Source organism: Grammomys surdaster, unplaced genomic scaffold, assembly GCF_004785775.1.
Source record: "Grammomys surdaster isolate TR1022 unplaced genomic scaffold, NIH_TR_1.0 229, whole genome shotgun sequence".
Classification (NCBI taxonomy): domain Eukaryota; kingdom Metazoa; phylum Chordata; class Mammalia; order Rodentia; family Muridae; genus Grammomys; species Grammomys surdaster.
This window is the reverse complement of record NW_021604674.1, coordinates 1398939-1416912: the sequence shown is the minus strand read 5'-3', so window position 1 is coordinate 1416912 and position 17974 is coordinate 1398939. Positions and strand designations below refer to the sequence as shown.

At 41.5% G+C, this 17974-nt stretch overlaps 1 protein-coding gene across 1 annotated transcript in view; it reads right to left on the bottom strand.

The window, feature by feature from the left end:
- Positions 1–3541: 3541 nt before the first annotated feature.
- The window catches only part of Rpp30 (ribonuclease P/MRP subunit p30), a 20662-nt gene continuing 6229 nt past the window's right edge, over positions 3542–17974 (bottom strand). Inside the window, exons 6-11 of the mRNA XM_028773535.1 lie at positions 13416–13505; positions 7616–7732; positions 7099–7128; positions 6671–6708; positions 6079–6158; positions 3542–3962 (exon numbers count right to left, since the gene is read on the bottom strand). Coding sequence (XP_028629368.1) covers positions 3853–3962; positions 6079–6158; positions 6671–6708; positions 7099–7128; positions 7616–7732; positions 13416–13505 — 465 coding nt within the window. The 3' untranslated portion in view covers positions 3542–3852. The remainder of the gene's footprint in view (positions 3963–6078; positions 6159–6670; positions 6709–7098; positions 7129–7615; positions 7733–13415; positions 13506–17974) is intronic.

Sequence of the window (17974 nt, the reverse complement as noted above, 5' to 3'; positions counted from 1 at the left end):
AGAGAGAGAGAGAGAGAGAGAGAGAGAGAGAGAGAGAGAGAATATGAGAATGTGTATACAATGTGTTTCAGGAGCCCACAGAGGCCAGAAGAGGGTGTGGGATCCCCTGGAACTGTAGCTACAAGTGGTTTGAGCAGCCCAGTCTGGGTGCTGGGAACTGAACTACTCAGATCCTCTGGAGGGGAAGCAAATGCTCTTAAGAGCTGAGACCCTCTCCAGCCCACCTCTACTGTGTTTTTAGTTGTGGCCAGAAGTTTCCTAAAATGCAAATCGGATCCAGCCAGTCTCCTCTGAAATCTTTCAACGATGTCCCATTTCTCTTGGGATCACATGCAAACTCTTTGTCTTAAAATATCTTTAAACTTTGGCTGCTGCTATTCTTTAGTATTTTCAGTTCTGTTGATTAAAACCAGGGCCTCACGGACACAGGCGAGTGCCCAAGCCTGAGCTGTGCGGCACCTCGATGTACTGCAATGCTCCTATGTGCTATTCTGTTTTCTTCTGTTGCTTTCTTGTAGCAGGATCTCCTTAAATCGCCCTGGGTGGCTTTGAACTCACTCTGTAGTTTAGGCAATCTTTGAATTTGTGGCCCTCTTACCTTGGTCTCCTGAATAGCTGGGACCCCAGGCCTGTGCCTCCAGACCTAATCAGGAACCCATTTTCTTTCAACACTGATTACGTGTGTGCTTATAAGTGCCAGAGCACAAATCAAAGGGCTGTTTGTGGTAGTCAGTGCTGTCTCCAACCATCCTCTTTTTATTTTTTTAACCTGCCCCTTTTATCTACTTTCTTTGGGTCTCTGGCTGCTGCACCTGGTCCTCATCTCTCCCCTCTCCTTTTCCCTCCCCCCTCTCCTCACATGGCTCAGGTCCATGTCCACTCTGGACTGTCCCAGATGGCCCTGCCTCTGACTATGCTCTCCCACATATCTGTAATAAACTTTCTCTTCCACCAACTTAGGAATAATCATGTTCGTTCCTTTTTACTTTATTCACAACTTATTTTAGATGTCTTAATAAATGCTACTGTTTTGTTTCAATGACCATGAATTATTTAACTACGTTTGTTGAATGTTTAGGTTAATCTTTCCATCATTTTACACATTGTAGGAATGAATACCCATATGTGTGCACTGTTTCTACCCAGCTAGTTTTTTATTCTTTTTTCCTAAGACAGGAAGGATATCTCACTATGTAGCCAAGGCTGGCCATAAACTCAAAGATCCTCCTAAGTGTGGAGATTATGGGTGAGCGACCTTTTGAAGAATACATTGTAGAAGTGTCTATAAGGTTGACATCAAATTATGGCCACTTTCAAAATGATCTACAGCCTCTCCCAACCTAACCAGCAAACATATCACCAACGACTAGTAAAGTCTGGCTTTTCATATCTGTTGAGTGCTTTTTGATTCTTATTTGCTCTATTTTTTTTTTAAATTGAAGTTGGTCTCTCTTGAAGATCTTATACAAGTGTTTTATTTATTGAGAACATGCTATGCAGAGGGGAAATAGGACAGGATGAAAGAGAGAAGGAGGTGGTCTCAGGAGAGAGCTATCTTCAGCTAAGGCCTTGAAATGTTCAGGCTCTGGCCCCAGGCTAACCCCAGTGTAGTGAGACTTCCCAGGTATTTTAGGGTAAGGTTAATTCTCTGGGGGAAAGGTATTTCTTAGTATCCAACATCGGAAACATCTGGAATCCTGGGAAAGGGATCTGGACAGACACCAGCGATATTTGTCATGGTATTGTGTCTGAGACAAGATCTGACTACGTAGCCTAACTGGTCTTGAACTGTGTGTATTGCCCTGCTTTGCCTCAAAGTCACGATTGGCCTTTCCCAGCTTCTTGAATGCTGGGATTACAGGCATGCACCACCCACCATTGCTGGATGTTTACTTTTGAGAACAATTCAGAAATGATGATTCTAATCTCTCAAAGATAAAGTGACTTTCCTTGGTTGTATTGTTTCCAGCAGAATATTCTAATTTTATAGTGCTAGAGACTGAACCCACGATTCAGTGTGTCACCAGTGAGCCACATCCCTTGCTTCTAATGTATTTTCATAGAAATCAATTGACATTTAATTTTCTAGTTTCAATGATATTTGAGTCTATTTCAATCCAAGATCTTTTTAAAATCTACATTTTGCTTTTCACCTTCTTTTTGTTTTTAGAGATGGGTCTTACATAGCCCAGGCTGGCCTTAAACTTGCTACACGCCTGAGAATGCCGGTGAACCACTGATTCTTTTGTTCCCACATTCCAAGTTCTAGGTAGGGATACAAGTTCACAGCATCTCCTTCCTGGCTTATTGTTTTTCTGTGCTATTTTACAAATTCAGCTTAAATTTCAATCTTCAAACCACCTGAATTTTTTTTTGGTTGTGTACTGGTGTAATAGAGATGTTAGGTTTTGTTCCTCCTAAAAGGAGTATCTAAGAGTAGATAGTGAATGGATACTTTCTCTATGTCAAGCCCTGCTCTAATGCTTCTATGAATATTAATTATTTAACATTGGTAGTAATGCCATCCATAAGGAAAAAGATGAAGTGAGGTAGAGGGAGATTATAGAGTTTGGTTTCAGTCTATGTACTTTAACACATTGAACTAACTTCCCCAGAGAACCAGATGTTCCAGTATCCCAAAGTGAATGATCCAGCATATAACTGGGGTGTGACCCTGTGCTCCCTACTCTTTCACTGACCATTCTGAATCAGCCTCATTAGGAAGCAGAAGTGAATGCCTGTATGTGCTCAGTTGACTTTCTCTTCATGAAGATCTAGGCCCTCAGCCCATGGGATGGTAACACTCATGCAGGCTGTTTTCCCACCTCAAGTAACTAATCTAACTACTCTTGGACTTGTCTCTGTGATGCTAGATCCTGTCCACCATCCATGTTCACGATCACAATGTATGCACATTTTGTTTACGACTCATCTGTTGATGTCTAGGTTGGTTTCCCTTACAATCCTAGGCTAAAGCTTCATTGACTTAACAATGTGCTCGTTAATATGTGATCTCTGTACCTATGTCTGTAAAACTAGCATAAAGACTCTTTTAAACACCTGCTTTCTTCATCTTCAGAACACCATTCATTTTTTTCTCCTTCAGTTAATTCCACCACATCCTTGGGGTCCTTGCATCAATATGGCATAAATGTAGAAATTTACAGAAATGGCTACATACTCAGTCTAATGAACTTGTTATTGAAAATTATTTCCAAAGGATTTTTTTTTTTGATCCAGATGCTTTAAACCTTATAGTAACCAGGAAAATCACTATTAGCTACTGAGGGATCCCTCACTAAAGGGAGGGACATATCTTACGGACGACTTGAAGGCAGGAGGGAGCGAATCAAGGGGACAAGTAATTCTTATGAGCGCCCTTCTGCTTTTACAAGTTCATGAGTCCTTTAGGAAGGTTTCAACTCAAGCAGTACATCAAAGTACAAAAAATAATCAGTTGGCTAAAGTCACCCCCATAACAGAGCTTAAGTCTTCCAAAACTACTACTTTTTTTGGATAGTAAGATTTAAAAATCCATATGTACCAAGTAGAAAAACATTAATTTATTAATTTTCAATGTCTTACAATACAGAGGCATCTTATTTCAGTGTACCTTACATGAAGGATAAAATAGTTTTTCTCTTAAAGTATATCTAAATTAATTAAACTGCTAGTCTTTGAAAAATGCTTCACTGGGTTTTATTTGATGTTTTAAGGTCTGAATATAAAACTGCTTTTATAGACTGTTGGTTTCCAGTTTAATGAAAATAACAACTCAGCAGAGTTTTATTTCTGCAGTGACTGATGAGCTATGACGGGGAGGAGGCAGTGACGGAGACTCAGGCTGTCTTCTCAGCCCTCACATTTAGCCTTCTTGCATGCTGGAAGAGATTCATCATCCGCTTCTGATGACCGAGGTTTCTTCACTGTAGAAATAATTCCAAAAGCAGTTTTTCTAGTTTCTGTAAGATAGAAATCACATTCAATAGAGATAAAACACAGTTTTACTTATTTCTGTTTTTTGAGGCAGGATTTCACCATGTAGGCCAGGCTGGCCTCCAACTCCCCTTACACAGTCCAGCCAACTCTGATCCTCCTGCCTGAGCCTAAGAGCTCAGTTTGCAGGTGTTGGTTTAACCAGCATTGCCCCATTTCCTTTGGTCTATAGCCCGGTAAATAAGAAAACCACAGGTGAGGAGCTCTCTCTCACGGGTGCAGATGCCATTTATAATCAGAATTTTTACCATCTAGTTCGTTTCTAAGGATTTCCTCTTAAGAAGCTGCAGAGTAGGGATTCTCCATTGCTCTCTCCATGGCATTGCAAGCAGTCAGAACCAGCCACAGGCGCTGGTCACTTGCACTGCTCCCACAGCAAGGGCTGTACTGACCTCACTCTACAGCACACACCATCACTCTCACTAGGTTACCAAGGTACCTCTCTACTGACCAACAGTGGCCTGGAGTACAGCAGCCATGTTCATCAATCCTTCATGTATGCTAATAATGGAGGGAAAAGAGGGATTGTTCTGTATGCTCCGGTCAGTTTGGCAGTAGTTAGACAACTTGAGCACATGTTAACAGGCTAAGCACTGTCATATGCAGAATATAAGTTCCTTAGCAGTTGTTCTTAAATGTTCAAAATGCTGGGTAAGTACACTACAAACAGATTCATTAGAGTGATGGTACACAGGACAGTCACCTGCCTGATGAACTAAGGAGCACACCGAAAAGTAACTCTGAGGAAGGGTGTGGTGAGGAGGGAGGAGGAAGAGCAGCGCTGCAGGAGATGTGAGCTCTGCCTCACCATGGACCTCACACGCCACTCGGGTACACAAACCACGCATGTGCAGACCATGGGAGAAGTCCAGGAGTCAGAGGCAACTGTCTCAGGAACAAGGGGACTAGTGGGAGGTGATGTGAGGGAGTCGGCGGAGGGACCAGTCTGGGGTTAGGAAGGGAATCTGCACAAAGAGGACTAATGGGGGTCTGAGGGGTGTGGGGAGGGTAACTGACATGCATTAAGGGGACTAACAGCTGTGAGGGGTGTTGAGTGCTGGGGAATCTGCACAAGAGACTAACGGGGGTGAGGAAAGGAGGGTATGGAGGGGAATATGCTCAAAGCAAACTTATTAGCGTTGCAAAGAAATGGCCTTACGTAACCCAGTACAATATATTTATATAACCAATCCCCCACCAAAAAAAACCCCTCGGGGAAAACTCACCCAAAATATACAACAGTAGATACATGACTATGTAAACCAAAACAAGAAACATGCTGAGTTATACTAAAAACAAAAGTTACAGACTGAGTTTAGATAGCTGGATTTAAAAAAAATTAAGCTTCTGTTTTTTTACTTAATGGTTTGATGTTTTTGTTTCTTTTCTGTTCCTGTTATAAAATACTCTGATAAGAAGAGCAACTCACAGAGTAATCGGTTATTTCAGCCCACAGCGCAAGGGTAGAGGCCATCATGGAAGGGAGCTCAGGGGCTCAGGAGCCCGAAGCAGCTGGCCACATCACATTCCCCACTAAGGAGCGCACGTTTGAGTGCCAGTGCTCGGCCTGCTTTCTCTAGTTTATACAATCCAGGATCCGTACACAGGAAGTAGGGTCTTCTCACATCCACTAACTACACCCTCAAATTCTCAGGGGCTCACTGTAATAGACAACCCCCCACAGGCAGTTCTGGAATGAGATGGTTCTAGACCCTGTCAAACTAACACTACTATTCTCACTTCTGATTAATTAATTAATTAATTAATTATTAAGCAGGGAGAAAGACCATCCAGAGAGAAGCAGGAGGGATGTTAAAAGCCTCTGAAAATACGGGCAGGGGACAGTGTATAGTTTGAAAGAACACATTCAACAGTCATTCTGTAATGCAAAGTACATATAATGCACACTACAGAGAGGAAGATGTGGAATGAGGGCAAAGAACAGAATGTATTAGAATTGTTTGAGAAGATACCCCTATAGGAACTCTGTAGGGAGGATACTAAAAGTACATGCAAGTCAATTATTTGATGATAAAAGCCTCTAACAAGACCAGATTTTACTATAAATAAGAACATGCTCACCTCCATGAAGAAATACGGCTCGGCAATTTGTGGACACGGCAGCCTTGCCTTCATTTTCAGACAGCCCAAACAGCAGCCCTCTGATAGGGTCATTAAAGACTTCAACCCAGAGTCAGCCAAGGTTATGAGACAACACAAACAAAGGACCGCTCACCTGCTCACAGCGGCTGACAGACTAATTCTACAGCAGTTCTTAGCCCTACTGAGACCTGCACCTGAGAGGTCTCATTTAACTGTTTTATCCTGTACTGTCCCTCGTCTCTCTTCCCTGCTGCTTAATCCCAAACCCAGGAAAGGATGAAGAAGGCTACAACTGGTTGTGACTGACTTCCGAGGCTGCTGCTTAGTAAACTTAAACTGAAGGCTAAGAAAACATCAGGCTAAACTCTAATAGCTCTTTTGATTCCATTTCCGAAGGGAAAATTCTAGTTCAGTGTGATGGCTCAGAAGGTGAGGGGACCTGCTGCCAACCCTGTGGCCTAGGATGGATGCCCAAGCCCCACAAGAGGGAAGGAGAGAACTACTTCCTGAAGTTGTCTCTGATCAACACCTAACAGGAACACAGGTTTTAAACAGAACACTGAGAGGATACAAGTTCGCCACATCATATGGTCCTCTTATTTCCAAAGGCTAAAATAAGAAAAATAGAAAATAAAATGAGGTGTTGTCAACATTTTAATTATTTACAATAAGTAAGATATAACTAAGTATCCAAAGATAAGTAAATTTCATAAATTAAGATCCTTATGATTGTGATAAGTTTCTAAAAAATATAATAAGCCATATAAAGGGTTGTTTGCAAGGTAAAGGGAAAAATAAAATCACTTTATTCTAGTTAATTCACAAATATAAACATAGATAGGCAAAACCTGAAGGCCAAATGAATGGGATACATTTAGCAATTACCATGGGCAAATCAGTTAAAAGCACAAACAGATAGTTCATCAGTTTTGTCAGTTGTCCTAAAAGTGTAGTGGGGTTTTACAACTACTGGGACAGGGTATTCCATGCTATGCTTACCCTCTCTGCAGCACTGGACAGAATTACATTCTATAAAACAGAAAGTGAGCAGTATTAATCTTAGGTAATTAATAAAATAATTGAGGCATTGTATAGAACAAATGTCCAGCAACCCCATTCTAACATTGAAGGCTGAAATTCTAAGTTTTACTTTTAAAAAGAAGATAAATAATTCATGAGAAAGCACTGAGAACTCTCAGGTCACACTCAAGGCAGCCAATACAAAAAAGCAGAATCAACTTTGTAAGCAAATCTTAGTGCGGATGAATTAAAAGCTGTAACTTTAATCCAGAGATAATCAGGAGTCTTTTCATTTGGCAAGCTACAAATCCCTATCAAAACTAGAGGCTTTCGGCACATCTTGCCTCCATATCCGACTCCTCCCTTGGGAGTTTTTTACAAAATCTTGTAAAGGTCATTGAAATTGAAGAATTTAGTGTCTTGAGAATTTTGTGCTTAAGGCAAGGATACTACTAAACCACCAAGGCAGAAAGCATCCTCAGCGCTGGAACTATACCTTTCCTTTGCAGATCTGCATCAAATTGAGGGCATTGGAGATAGTGTACCTTCTCATTGTTGCGTCTCTGATAGCAGGACCATACACAAGTTCAAAGCCCAGGCCTCGCTCAATTGCCTTTACCAGAAATAAAGAAGACAAAGCATAAACTGTCAAAGACAAGTATGTTAACTACTTCCCTCTGAAGTCTCTTTCCACCTCCCTTCTCCCCCTCTATGCAAGTCTCCTACACGGCAGGGGAATGGCTTACACAAAGACAGACCCACAGCTCTGTACCCCTACCCAAAGTGAGACAAACAGACACGAGGCTCTACTTTATATGACAGAGCTTATGTCAGTGCATGGGAAGCTTCCTACATAAACTGAACTGCAGAGGCAGAGGACAGCAAAGTGTGCGGTGTGGAGGAGCACAGGGCTGCTACTCACACGGTCCAAAGAAAACGATGTGCTTCCCATATGCAGGGAAACTGAGCCAACAGAGAGCCAAGCAGCTTGACCCAGTAATGAAGGAAAAGGAGATGAAGACCTGAAGGGCCCAGGAACGAGAGCGAGGAACCTCACGGCTATGTCATTTACTACACATAGTTGAATAACTGAACAAAGATGGCCAGGGCTAACAGAATGCTACGTGTGAAGAAGGGTGCTACTTAGAAAAGCCCTGTGGCTGAGACTCACCCCATGTTGTTTAACACTGTTCAAGGTTCATTAAAAGTAAGGGAAACATGAAGGGGCTTTAGTATGGAGGCAAGAATCAGACAGGGACTGCTAAAGTCGCGTAGGTTATAGTGGCTCACTGACAAGTACAGAGAGGACAGCTGGCCCGTCAAGTGGGACGGTGCCAGTCTCTGTAGGTGAGCTTCTGTTCATCTCACTGCTCAGTCCCCAGGAGTGGAGGGACTTATCTCACAGACCTGAAGTCACCTAGACATATACAACAAAGGAAGGCTCCTTCTGTTCTCCTTCCTTGAAACCTTTTTCCAGGCTCCAGCCCCACCTTTCCTTCATTTCGTCCTCTATCTTAAGGCTAGTAGCTTGTAGATTTTCCTGTTCACTGTGGAGTATCTAGGAACGGGGATGAACTTGGTGAAGGAAATCCACAGGTAAAGAAAAACATCGTTTTGGTCATTTCTAGTTAACGCCTCAGCTACTTCTTTTGCCGAAGTTAATTAGACACAGGAGCTACCTACCCTTCCAGCTGCAGACGCAAACCATCGGGCAGCAGGAAGATGGCGGGAATAAAGGATGTGAGCAATTCGGTGCTGGATGATCAGATCCCTAAGTGCTTCTAGTTGAGTGAATTTAAACTTTTAAAATTGTATGGGAATTACAGCAAAATAAAAACTCCCTTTGAGAGAGAGGAACAGGGAAAACAGGATAGAAATGCCGGCTTATTTTCTTCACATAAGGTTCTGGTCTTGGTACACTAATCAGGTTCCCTTTAACATTGCTAAGAAAACTCTTGAGAAAGAAATTAAAGATAATGTGGTACTGAAGGCTGTATTTCTTTCACAAAACTTTACCGTTTTAGATGAATAAAACACAGTCATTACCTGGTCTCCTGCTCCTGAGAGCATTTTTATGTAAATTGCTGTTAGCTCATCATGTGATTGTTCATAATAATATCTTCACAGAGAATGGCACAGCCTGCCTGATTGGCTTTTGTTCTCATGTCTGAACAGAAGTGCCTGAATAGGCAGATGATGAGGTTGTTTTTTTTTTCTTCTTCTTCTAAGAAATAATAGTCACTATGATGTCACCAAGGGCAGCATGTGATACTTGGATCAGGAGATACTGGTAATAAAATTCCATGTTTTTTTTTTTTTTCCATAAAAACTTAAGCTAAGCTTTGGAGAAGGAAGACTAGACACCAACAGTTTATTCTAGGGCAGCATGCTGATGGCTTGCCTGAAGAACCAGTGCCTCCGCTGACCTCAGGATAGATAGAGAGCCTCCAGTGTATCATCCCGACTCACTGATCAACGCTACATAAGGAAACAGTGAGTCCCCCTTGCTCACACTGCCCTGCCCCCACTGCTGAAATTACCTTCATTTATTTCTTCTATGTTCTTCTAGTTTGGTCACATAAACAACTGTGAATACGTGTCATGTTTTCTTTTTTCTTACCTAAAATGTGGCTTGCTATAGTCTTATCTTGCCTGATTTAAAAGCTTTTCCATGTCAGCTTGAAAGTTCCATTTTCTTCTTTTTTTTTTTTTTGTTTTTCGAGACAGGGTTTCTCTGTATAGCCCTGGCTGCCCTGGAACTCACTCTGTAGACCAGGCTGGCCTCGAACTCAGAAATCCACCTGCCTCTGCCTCCCAAGTACTGGGATTAAAGGCGTGCGCCACCACCACCCTGCTGAAAGTTCCATTTTCTTTTACAGCTGCCTAGTACTTATCATAGAGGTGCAACAGGCACAGTACTTAGAAAGCCTTTACTAATAGAAGTGGGCTGTTTCAAATTATCATAGGATAAACACTAGAGTGGGAGAGCTGGGTACTGTGAGCTGAATCGTGTCCCCATCCACAAAAGATATGTCCCATTGCTAACCTGCAGTATCTCAGACTGTAATGTTCCCTGGAGATCGAGTCAGTGCAGGTGTGATCAAATCAGTTGACGGTGTTCTTATACGACAGTCAGAGACACACAGGGAAAATATGTTTACAACAAAGACAGAGAACGGTATTACTGTGGTCAACAAATCACCACCAGCCAGGATGACTCAAAGAAAGGCTTCTTGTAGATTTTGGAGAAAGTACAGCCTGCTCACACCTTGATTTCAGCCATGCTGTACTTGGAATGGGTAAGTCTCTCATAAGCCCATGTGTTGGTGGCACTGTAGAACTTATTTAGAGGAAGTGGGTTGCTGAATTTCAGACCACCCCGCTTCCTGTCCTGTATCTCTATGTTCCAGTTGCCCTGCAGTCACCAAGTAGCTACATGCTGCTTCACCTTCCCAACCACGATGGGCTGTGACCCCACAATCTGTGAACCAACACAGATCCTTCTTCTATTACATTGCTTCTGTTACACTTCAGCAACGAAAATTTGGCATGCTACTGAAAACAATGTCAGGATCCTGGCTCTATCCTTTATTTCTCTCAATTCTCTGAACATCATCAAGTGACAATTGTTGTTTTACTAAATTTTAAATGTGTGTGTGGTGTGCATGAACCACGCAGTTTTTATCATGCTGTACTTACTGTCTTGGCACACCTACATAATATATATAGTACCTATCTTACACAATTTGCCCCAAATGAAAATGTAGGCACCTGTTTCTAGTTTTCCCTCTCTAATGAAAGTAAGCGAATAAATTAAAGGGACTTTTCTGCTTCCAGGACTGTTCACTGTGCAGGCTTCTGTATCAGATGAAGAGTAAACATAATCCTGTGTGGTCTTTCTGTCCACGCTGCCATCTAGCTTTTATTAAACAACATATGCAAAATGTAAAAAACAGAGACCATTAACTATTGTATATCCCTCTTGTCAAATTTTTAAAATTTTCAGAATTCATAAACTGAAAATGTAGGTGGGAATCATTCCAGAAATATCAAACACTTAATAGCAACTTTTCTGTACTTCAAAAGAGAACTGGCGGAGGGGGGTGGGGTGGTGGTATCCTGTGCAGACCTTACAGGCCACTGTCCTCACGCCACCCTAGCACCCCACTTCCCAGTGCCTGCCCAACACTGACAACTACCTAATGACTAACAACAAGCATCTTGGCCACAGGGAACCACATGCTGTGCATTGCTCCTTCCCATGCTTTGATGACCACATGTCACTGCTTCTTCTCCGCCAATGACACAAAACTATGCATAAGCTCGCCCAGGCAAGCTGTCTAGAAAACAGGTTTCCTAGTTATTAATATGAAAATATTGTTAAATATAACAAAAAATACACACAGTGAGCTGCACTATTTAATTCTAGGAATGTTGTTTAGTGGAAAGCATTGGCAGTTGGAGGTTGGTAAAAAATAGAGTCAAACTTTTAAGACACAGACTGCTTTTTGAAGACAGGAAAAATAAATACACGAGGCCAACAAGATGACTCTAACCTTGGGTCCTTTCTACTAACGGCACCTAAGTACCCAGTGCTTGCGAGCTGCTCTTGTGTGTAGACCACGGAGGTCACATCTGTCTGAGACCTGTGAGTGAAGCTGGATGGCTTGGCAGCCTGCATGCGACAAGTGAGCTGTTGTATACCACAGATTCCCAATTCTGAGGGGTGGTGACTGGGGTATCCAGAAGTGCCACCACCAATGGACGGGTTCAGGCTCAGCAGCATGCTCAGGAGCTGTTGGATGGTTTTCTCTATACAGTTTTGGCACTTTTCAAAAACCGTCTCAGTAGTGTACACTTAGGGTTAGAACATAAGTCATCGTACACTTTCCAGACCAAATGGACAATTCACTCCCCTCATTGTTGTCCCTAATCCTCAGGATTGAGCAGATATTCCGCAGGTGAAAAGGGAGACAAACAGTGAAGATACAATTCTACAACAGGTAAAGAGTAAGGAAACTGTCCACTTTGAAAATAATAGTTGAATCCTGACATAAGTCAACATGGGCTTCGGAATGCTTGCTACACTTTTTTTCCTTGGGCAATAGTTTTTGATAACATAACTGAGTTCTGGAAGTCACTATGCTAAACAATATTTTTAGGTTTTGGCCAGCAAAGCAAATAGTTACCAGCTGCACTGACCTCATAACTACCCAATGAGACTGGTATGAGGTAATGCTACCTTTCTATCATGGAAATGGGGCCGGGGGTGGGGGTGAGCGGTGGAGCTGGGTGTGAAACTTAGAAGGCAATATGGCAGATGAAAGATGGAGGAATAGAAAAAAGAGAAAACTACATATTAAGATAATGAGAAAAGTCTATGTCAAGAGGGAAAAAAAAATCCCTGAACACATGGCTCCCCCATTGTAACGGTTCTTCTGGGAGCCAGCATGCCTTGGTGCACACTGTAATCCCACTCACTGTTCCCTGGTGACTTCACACCATTTCCTTCTGTATCTCAATTTTCTGGTGTCTCAAGGAGTCTCTGTGTCTTTACCTTTTCTTTTCCATCTTAATGTCAATATTGAGGTTTAAAGTATCTCTCATTATTAAGTATTGATTTGAGAAATATTTTTATAAATTTTAGTTCCTAACCTTTTCTAAAACACATCTCAATAGTTCACTGACCCTTTCTTGTTTTTTGGGATAAGGTCTAAGTGCGCTGCTGCTGGTCTTGAACTTCTGGCTCAAGTGTCTCTTGAGTAGCTTGCAGCGCCAGCACACTCAGCTCAAATACTTCCCTTTCTTGTGTGTGTGTGTTCTCATGTGTGTATTTGTGTATGTATGGCATGTATGGGAGCCAGAGGTGTCTTCCTCAGTTGCTCTTTAAACTATCTACTGAGGCAGGGCCTCACACCTGGCCACCTGGCCCCAGAGCTGCCTGACTCAGTCTAGTTAGTCAGATTGCTCCTGTTTCCCCCACACTGAGGTTAAAGGCAAGTTGCTGTGCTGTCTGTGTTAATGTGGGTGTTGGAGATTTGAACTAAGGAACTCATGCTTGCACAGGAAGCACTATGCACTGAGCCACCCGATAGCTCCCACCTTACTTTCAATTTTAAACTTGCTTTCTTCTTTTGTCCAGCTTAGAAAACCAAAATTCTCTTTTCTAGAACTGCTACAATTACCAATTACCCAAGTTCTGGTTCCCCAGGAACACAGGTTTCTTCTGTTTCTTGTCTAACAGCAGACACAAGTTTCTACAGATCCAAGTTCAGAACACAAAGTGCAACACTTACCACATTAATAGGGGGTCTTTTGAAGTAAAATGGTAATTTCTCTGTTACAGTTATACAGACTAAATCCACATCCAAATGTGTACAAGCAACCTGCCAAGAAAAAAAATAGATTAACAGAAAATTGGCACTCACTGGAATGAAAGACATGGGTCATACCCAATATACAGAAACATAAATAGAATGGCTTACTCTGCAGATGTCATGATATTACAGTTCTGTGTTGAACTGTAACAAACCTATTACAAGGCCAGTTGTTTACTATTCTTTCAGGTGTGGCTTAAATGGTTTAATTCTCAAAAGTCAGGGCCTGAAGGCCCTCTAACTCAAAGTTTTTATATATGAATGAGTTGGTTAGTTAGGATCAGTATCTAGAATATTACTTTGAATCATTCTAGAGAGCAGAAGGTAATTGTTCTGAAGGCCAAGGAATTGGAAGATCAGGATGAATGCATGCACAGTGCATGTCTTCAAAAGCCATTTTCCTGAGCATCTTTCTGCCAAGAGTTATCCAGGCTTGCAGTTCTAACTAGACTACTCTATGGCTAAGAAATAGCCTAGCACGGCTGATGGCCTTTTCTTCATATACTCACAGAAACAGTTTAACAATGAGTTCAAGCAGAGTTGAGAGAAATCAAATGAGAGTACATTTTATCATCGTTTGTTGAGCCAAATTCTCTGCACTCACCTCTAAGAGTTTTGAAAGTACTTGTATATACCACATAAGAAATAAACGAGACAAATACGGCAGCCAAGATAAACTAAATACTCAGGGAGGAAAGCAAAGCTATTGAAAGATTATAGAATGCAAGTCAGAAGATACTGCAAGTCAGGGGAGGTCTACCTGACAATCATTCAGCCACTGCTTTATCTATGAATGAGTTCTTATACATGGATGAGTTGGTGAGTTAGGATCGGATTACAGACGTAAGAAGAATTGGCTGTTCTGTACCGTGTTGAAAATATTACTACTGGGGCTGAAGAGATGGCTGAACAGTTAAGAACATTTATTTGTTGCTTTTTCAGAAGACCTGGGTTCAGTTTCCAGAACCCACATGATGGCTTACAATGATCAGTAACTCCAGTTTCAGGGAATCCAACACCTTCTTCTAGCCTTTGTGAACATTAGGCAAAGATATGATGTACATGTACACATGCAGGAGAATACTTTTATAGACATAAAAAAAATTAAACCAAGAGTGCTGATGCATTCTTGCTAAGTTGGTGTCTGTAATACCAGTTAAGATGGGCACAGTTCTTCAGCAGTGACAGATGTCACATCTCACCCATTTTCCTCAGAATGTCAAGCTTCAGTCATTCTTGTGCCAGCCCCATGGCTTAGTGATGACCAAAGACCAGCTGGCTTGAACACAGTCACAATCATTGTAAGCCTGAGAAACTATGTTCTGACAGAAACCCTTGGCTCCTGAAGAAGCTGCCCATCTCAACTACTTCAGCTAACTCACAAAGAGCAACTGAAGAAAAGCTCTGAAGAGGAACCGAGCTGAGTTACCACTGAGCCACAGGCTCGGTAACCACTGCAATTGATATGCTCAGTCCAGTACTATCACCTATAAACATATATTTTATAGAGACTCTAGGATTATATTCTATAGCTATAAATTCCACAAAGACTAGGGACAATAGATCAAGAATGGTCATTGCCAGACCAATCATAAAAGAGGATAGAATTAAAAAACCTATCCATTTCACTTAAGTAAATTATGACCCTCTTGGTCTCTTTAAGAACAGAATATGGTAGCGTTTTAAAGGACGAGGTACATTTGTAATTACAGAACTCATATACTGTAAGGTATAAAAAGCATGGTGACAGGAAGGACAGAGGGAAACAGGGGACAAGAAGTAGGTAAGTATTTCTGAAACAAACAAACAAACAAACAAACAAACAAACACAAAAGAATGCTTGTAGTAGTCACCCCTGGAGTGATTGAGCAGGGAGCTGTAGCGGGGGAGGTATTTCTGAGGAGATGTATGAGAAAGTCGGTGTTGGCTGACTCTGAAGAAGTTTTAGTTGGGAAGGCATGGTTTTTATACATATACTACTATGCTGTTTGAAGTTACTCTCAGAAACCTAATTAGTTTTAATGAAAAGATGGTGTATTTTTAATAACCCTGTTCAATGACTCCCTAGTAAGGCTGAACTGGGTTACTTCCCATCATGCACTGCTTGTGTCTTCCGCTAACCTATGGGGAAGGCACTGGTGGAAGAATATTGCTGCTAAGAACTTTCAGCCCCAGAGGATAGTCTCATTTGGCTTCTCTGACCTCTTGAATTTAAAAACGTTTCAGACTGAATTATTTGGTGATTTAACTTTCTATCAATCAAAATGTTCAACTTGTTCATTCAAAGAACTACGTGATGCAGGGGCACATACCCATGTTCTTAGTACTGGGGAGGCTTAATCTAATATTCCCCAAATCATTAAAATGATAGAAGTATGTCTAAAATAGTTTTAGAGCTAAGTATCTCAGTTTTCTCAGGAAATTGGTAGGTTGTATATGAATTTACTTAGCCATCTTTAACCTTTTTGGGGAGAGGAACAGAGACATCTATGATGGTTTAAGAAAAGTTTGTTACCATGAAAATATCCAAGCATATGCATATTTTGCTGTTACGGCACACAGGAGAGTAGGGCTGTCACCCTTTACCCTGGATGTCTTTCACTGGTGTCAGCATTTATCATTCCACACAAGGACAAGTCAGGCTTGCCAAGGCAGAGCTGCCATAAACTGTGCTTCTCAAATGCACCTGTGCACAGAATTCACCTAAAGACTATCACAAATGGAGCTGGCGAGGCTGTATTTCCAGTGATTCATTCAGTAGATCAGAGTTAATAATATGTAATTTAATAATTATCCCAGAGAAATCTAAAGCTGAAAGACTCAGACTGCGTCCTGAGGATGCTACCTTGGAAGATTTGTGAAGACATCTTTCAACATCGTCCTTCAAAGGCAAGGTCTGAAAGACTGCAGGAGCAGGACAAGACCAGAACTTAAAAGCTACTTCTTGCCAGGGGTGGTGGTTGTCTTAGAACTCACTATGTAAACAAGCTGGCCTGGAATACAGAGATCCACCGGCCTCTGCCTCTGAAGTGCTGGTACTGGAGTTCTGGTAGTAAAGGCCACCACACCTGGCCCACAGAGGTCTTTGATGAGTAACTACTTGCTTAATCATGACAAACACTTAATCTATGACAAATACTTAAGAATTAATGTAATCTTGAATTTCATAAAAGAAGCCACCAAAAGCAGGGGGGTGTGGTTTGTGTGTGTACAGGCACCTGAGATACGCTAAGGTTGCGTGGTGTTTCCCTCGGTTAACATAATTAGCAGTTGAAGCTGAGCACCAAGCCACTGTTTCACTTTCCTTAGTCAATGGCTCCCTCTACTGGATAAACTCAGGAAAAAAAGATGTGCCTACAGTTTTAAAAATGTGCTTAAAAAATGATCAGCCCCAAAACATACAAAGTTAACAGTATATGGACTTAACAAGTTATATTTAGAGACATATATGCATGCAATAAAAATTAATGAATAGGCTGGGCAGTGGTGGCGCACACCTTTAATCCCAGCACTTGGGAGGCAGAGGCAGGTGGATTTCTAAGTTCGAGAGTTTGAGGGTAGCCTGGTCTACAGAGTGAGATCCAGGACAGCCAGGGCTACACAGAGAAACCCTGTCTCGAAAAACAAAACAAAACAAACAAAATAAAAAAATTAAGGAATATATGGCCACGGATTTGAAACAGAGCAAAGAGGGGTACATGGGAGGGTTTGGAGGAAGAAAAGGAAGGGAGAACATAATTAAATTACATTCTTAAAAATAAACAACAAAAAAACCACTACAGTTAAAAAAAATGGGTGTAAGATTAAAAAACGTAAGACCAGTATTTTTCCCTGCAATATTATTTTGGCAGATAGAACCTCTTTGAGCCTAAGTTAGAAAAACATTCATGGCTCCATCTAAAAGTAATTATACCTCATTTCTGTCAGTAAAACATATTCCTTTATAAAGTATTTCAGGCTTTTCTCTCCACTGTAATCATTTAAAAGGACGGGCAGTCTATCCTGAAGACAAAGTGAGCTAAGCTCTCTTCTCTTCTGAAAAAGCAACAAAAGGTCAATTCTAAAAGAACAAAAGGAACGCAACTCACAAAGGCTCTCAAGAGTACCTAGGGGAATCATATTGGTATGTGACTGATTCTGAGGGACTTCTGGAAGACTAAGAGCTGACATCACTGGCATATGGCTTACATCTCAGAGTTTGAAGAGGAGGAAGCTGGACCAGAGAGGAGCTTGCCCTTTTTTTTTTTTTTCTATCACTGGTAAGAGTAGGTAAGGCCAGAAACTGAAGTGGTTACTGAGTAAAAGAGATGAATTTACCCAGGATAAATGTTAAGTGAACAAAGTATCGAGAAAGAAACAGGAGAAAACTCATGAGCTACTTCACACTGACTCCAGCAAATGTCTACAGGATGGCTAAAACCAAACCAAACCAAACCAAACCAAACCAAACCAAACCAAACCAAACCAAACCAAACCAA